Source organism: Ipomoea triloba, chromosome 4 (genome assembly GCF_003576645.1).
Source record: "Ipomoea triloba cultivar NCNSP0323 chromosome 4, ASM357664v1".
Lineage (NCBI taxonomy): Eukaryota > Viridiplantae > Streptophyta > Magnoliopsida > Solanales > Convolvulaceae > Ipomoea > Ipomoea triloba.
Window position 1 is genome coordinate 28676200 of NC_044919.1, and position 5353 is coordinate 28681552.

General features: G+C 39.0%; 2 protein-coding genes across 3 annotated transcripts in view; one reads left to right on the forward strand and one right to left on the reverse strand.

Moving 5' to 3' along the window:
- The first annotated feature begins 336 nt into the window (after positions 1–336).
- Positions 337–4598, forward strand: LOC116016727 (UDP-glucuronic acid decarboxylase 4-like). The gene is made up of 7 exons (XM_031257105.1): positions 337–1184; positions 1288–1435; positions 1938–2017; positions 2873–2956; positions 3035–3109; positions 3894–3986; positions 4070–4598. The coding sequence occupies exons 1-7, from the start codon at positions 552–554 to the stop codon at positions 4289–4291; spliced, it is 1335 nt and encodes a 444-aa protein (XP_031112965.1). The 5' UTR covers positions 337–551; the 3' UTR covers positions 4292–4598.
- A 421-nt stretch (positions 4599–5019) lies between these two features.
- Positions 5020–5353, reverse strand: part of LOC116016935 (small nuclear ribonucleoprotein Sm D2-like) — a 3451-nt gene continuing 3117 nt past the window's right edge. For both annotated transcript variants that reach the window (XM_031257402.1, XM_031257400.1), the window contains one exon: positions 5020–5248. The gene's annotated coding sequence lies outside the window, so the exon portion shown is untranslated. The remainder of the gene's footprint in view (positions 5249–5353) is intronic.

A 5353-nucleotide genomic window follows, 5' to 3' on the forward strand; every position in this document is an offset into this window, starting at 1 on the left:
TGTGATTTGTACCTAATGGTATGCAGTGTGCACTAGATAAACTACACTAGGAAGACATTGTATGATGTGTTCGATTGATGTAATGTGAATAAAAATCAAATTCATGACTTTTTTGGTAAAAAAAAATGCATACTTATTCGCTCAACTATTTATTTCCAAAGTTGATAGTTTGTTTTTGTCAATAAAGTGAGATGAAAAAGGTCATAACACATAGTAACGTGAACTCAACGCACCCCCCTTAATACATTTAGTACAAAATTTGGAGGTTTCAATTTTCAAATGAATCCCATGATTTAATTAGCCAGAAACTTACCCTCCTTAACCAGTACGAGTAATTTCCTATATAAGGACCTTACCAAGCAAAAGGGACTCAAACTGAAATCAACGATCTTTCCACCCACGCGCCGGAGCGTGGGTATATACCGATTCCCGGCGAAAATTTCTCACTCGGAGGCAATCCTATCCTTTGCAGCGAGCACCAGTGCCTGATTTCTCAAATTTAGGTTTATTTACACGTATACGCACATCGAGAAGACGAGAGAGAGTTAGTTATGAGTTCGGAGTTGATCTACAGAGGACAAGAGGCGCCGCCGGTGACGGACGGTTATACGCCGAAGCCTCCGAAGCCATGGCTGAATGTGATTCGCCCAGTTCGGTATATGCTCCGCGAGCAGCGCCTCGTTTTTCTCATCGCCGGCATTGCTGTAGCCACCGTCATCTTCACCCTCCTTCCGTCGTCTAATCCCGCTCCCCACGTCCACGGAGATTCCGTCAACGGCCACGGCTACAACGCGATCTCCGGCTCCGACTTTCTAGCAGAGACGACGGCTCACTCGGACCGGCTTCTCTACCAGAGCCGCGTCGGACTCGGATCCTTCAATTCGGGCGGGAAGATTCCTCTAGGTCTGAAACAGAAGGGATTGAGGATCGTGGTGACAGGCGGCGCCGGATTCGTAGGCAGCCATCTGGTTGACCGTCTGATCGCGAGAGGCGACAGTGTAATCGTCGTCGACAACTTCTTCACCGGCCGGAAGGAAAACATTATGCACCATTTCGGAAACCCCAGGTTCGAACTCATCCGACACGACGTCGTTGAGCCACTTCTCCTGGAAGTCGACCAGATCTACCACCTTGCCTGCCCTGCCTCCCCTGTTCACTACAAGCACAACCCCGTGAAGACTATCATATCCTTTTATCTCCATTTCTATTTCCATTTATTTTTTATACTCTGAATTAAATTTCAATTTCTAGTCTATGAAAATTGGGAATTCTTAATTATGAGTTCACAAGACAAATGTGGTAGGGACACTGAACATGCTGGGATTGGCGAAGAGAGTCGGTGCGCGGTTTTTGCTAACCAGCACCAGTGAGGTATACGGCGATCCTCTACAGCACCCGCAGAAGGAAACCTACTGGGGCAACGTCAATCCTATCGGTAAATCTGCAATTCAAACTCAATTCCGCCTTAATTTTAATCCAATTTACTCGATTATTAACACGATAATTAACCGGCAAGCCCTCACTCACCGGCCGCCGCCCGGAGGTCTGTAATGGTGAAATGCGGCTCACGTTAGCCTCGTGGTATGAGCAGTGCGTAACGTGAGCCTTTTATGGGTTAGATCCGGTCAATAAGTTGAAATGTCAACGACGAATCCGTGATTTACGCTTCCCCTTCCCTAAACACGATCCCTAATTCCATCTATATTTTGGCGCGTTTTTCCTTTTCGCTTTTCGATTTTCATTTCTCGGTTGGCGGAGAATTTCTAGGCAAAAAAAAATATCCACGGAAATTTTAGAAAGATGGAGGTCATATTTGTCATTTTTAGCAGAAAGCTAGGCTCCAACGCAAATTTGATGTAAATGTGTCTGACAGTCTTTTGTTTGGTCTGTTTGCGGATTCGTCGGTTACTGACACACATGTTGAGAAACGATGACAGGTGTCCGCAGTTGCTACGACGAGGGAAAGCGTACTGCCGAAACGTTGACCATGGATTACCATAGGGGAGCTCACGTTGAGGTTTGTACTTGCCAATATTAAACACATATACCTAGAGGTTGTTGGACTGTGAAAAGACTTGTTGGTAGTTTTTATTTTTATTTTTTTTTAATTTCATTTAGTTCATTATTTAATGTTAGCAATCTATAATATCAAAATTCAAATCACTTTATACAATTTTTTAATTACATCTTTGAAAACGTCAAGGTCAATGAACGATTAAGATGTAATAATTTGTTAATTACATTTAAGAAACTTAATAGTTTAATACTCCTTATTATTCTTGAGTAAAAAAAAATATAATTTTCTTTATAGGGAATATGTAAATGAATTAAAGTTAGATTGGATTGAATTTGAAACCATCCTAAAATTGCATGAATATTTATGCATGACAATCACTTTTGACCTGCGACTTATGAAATTCTCCTTAGGTCCTTAGGGCTTTATCGAATACTTTTAATTACATTTTTGAAAAAATCACGATTAATGTGTAGTAATTTTTTAATTACATCTAAGAAACTTAATAGTTCAATATTATTCTTGACATAAAAAAATGTAATTTTCTTTAATATATTGATGTAAATGAATTCAAGTTAGATGAGATTGAGTTTTAAATCATCATAAAAATGCATGTATATTTATGCACGATGATCACTTTTGACCTGAATTACAAACTTACGAGATTCCCCTTTATGCCAAATACTTTTTGCCAATGTTATAGGCATGATTTTGCCGAACACCTTAGTACTCCGTATTTGTTTTATTCTGTATGGAAAAAAATTGCATTAATGATTTAATGTTTCATGGTTTGATACTTGTGTATAATAAATATTGTTTGGATTAAAACACTTGCACATACAAATTTAACTGGGACAGGTGAGGATAGCTAGGATATTCAACACCTATGGTCCCCGTATGTGCATTGATGATGGCCGTGTCGTCAGCAACTTTGTCGCTCAGGTAATCTTGTTTACCAACCGACTGGTGTAATATTTGATTTTGAAGAGGTGAATTGTTTATGTGGATTGATTATTATAGGCGTTAAGGAAGGAGCCGATGACTGTTTATGGCGATGGAAAGCAGACAAGAAGTTTCCAATTTGTATCTGATTTGGTAAGTCATTTCTCAAATTATTGTCTTTATTTCGCTGTTCTAACTACTCCATTATATGCTTATATATGTTGAATATCACATGCTAGCTCACACTGCAAAAGATTCGATTTTGGTAATAACTTTTAGTTGTGTATAAAGTATTACTTTAAAAAAAAAAACTGTGCAAGAATTGAAATGATGGGGTTTGGGTAAAAAGAGGAAAATGAACAATTTTCAAATAGTTGGGTACAAGCTTATCGTGTACTACACCCAATAATAATTGCAATAGAAATTTCCAGCAGTTCAATCTGCTTCAATTATAATTTTCACTTTCTGGTACCAATAACTGGAATGAGTCTGTGAAATTTGAGCTTGAGATTTTGGGGCTTCAAAGGTGGATTCAGTCATTATATAACTGTAAAAGAGTACAGTTATACTGTGAAAACTACTAGTCCCCTCGGGTCGTCATTAATAGGGCATCTTACAAGGTAAAAAGGGCGCACATGGGTGGGGGATTAGTTCAGGTGCAAACTGGGACAGAGGGAGGGGTTTCCCATGTACGGCTGTATCACATCGATAGCGGCAGCTTGTTACATTATTCATCCACCCATTGTTTCATTCTGGACCATATCTCGATTGAGATGTATGGGGACTAAATTAATAAGTTGCACGCAATGGCGAATCAAAAGCTGCCGAATTTAGTATTGCACAATTTTGTTCATTTACAGCTAGCTGGATTTAGTTGAGTTGGTGTGTTTTTGGAGTAGAAAGGGCTAATGCGTGTTGAATTGTTGATTGGTTTAAGGTTGACGGTCTTATCCGGTTGATGGAAGGAGAACACGTTGGACCTTTTAACCTTGGAAACCCAGGCGAATTCACCATGCTTGAACTAGCCAAGGTGTGTAGCTCACCTCTTCCATTCCATGAGCTATGAAATTACAGTTAGAATTTGTATTGAAAGAATGGCGGGTGGTGGTGCAGGTTGTGCAGGAAACCATTGATCCAAATGCTCGGATAGAGTTCAGGCCAAATACAGAGGATGACCCGCACATGAGGAAGCCTGATATCTCGAGGGCAAAAGAACTGCTTGGATGGGAGCCCAAAGTGCCTCTAAGAAAGGGTTTGCCAATGATGGTGCAAGACTTCAGGCAGCGTGTCTTTGGTGACCACAAAGAAGATGCTCCAACAACCTCTACAACCTAATAATGCTTCCAATATTTGACAATCATGTTTGTACGTGGTCAACAAGGTAAAAACGTGGCACAACACCATTGACCATTACAATTTCCCATGCTATGCTGCTTCTGCCGCACCGTATTCTGTCGGTGCTACTCATCCAGTCCGTATCCTTCATCGTCCTTTAAACAGTTCTAGAGCTTTTTATTTCCTTAGAGATATCTACCATTTTTGTATCTTAAAAATCCAATGCTATTACTTATGTAGACAACAAGCTTTATATTATGGAGTGGAGTATTCAAATATTCAATAAATTGTGTCCATTTTCTTACAAGTCCATGGTACCTTTATTCAACTACACAACACAATGCAATTAGACAATTAAACTAAAAAAAAAACCCTTGCCTTTTCAAGTGAGAATGCAGTCTGGCCTTTCCTGGAAAGCTGAATTTTTTTAAAATTAAAATTATTATTAAATAATTATTTAATTTAAATTTATTTAAAAAAATTTAAAAATATTTTAAAATTCAGTAGGCCACATCAACATGTTATCAAGTCAAAAGGTCATTTTAAGTTAAATTCTACTCATTATTTTGCATTATTCAGGAACCTAATTGTAAATTCCTTTTAGTTCAATGGTCCAATTGCATTTTACTGTGTAATTGGATAGCCTATTTGGCTCTTATTTCAATTTCTTATTATGTACTAAAAAGATAATGCACCAATTCATCCTTATCACATACAGAGAAATAGTATGATCATGAAATGGGGGCGGAACAAAGTTTATATAATCTTGTGCCAGTAGGAAAGAGTACACAAAAGGATAATAACAAAAAGACCAGTAGCCGAGGGTTTTGTAGTATAGAAAGCTGTTCTACAATATCTTACAACAACCAAAGTCTAAATTGAGAAAATCAATATAACTGCAATAGTAATCTCTTCAGTGCAACAGGGACTCCGGATGACAAGCAGTGCAGCAGTAGCCTGTAGGACATGAAGTCATTTAGAACCTAAATATACTATTATGAGCTGGAAGGGGGTAAAGATGGTAACATGATTTGTGGGTGGGTGGGGGGGGGGGGGGGGGTT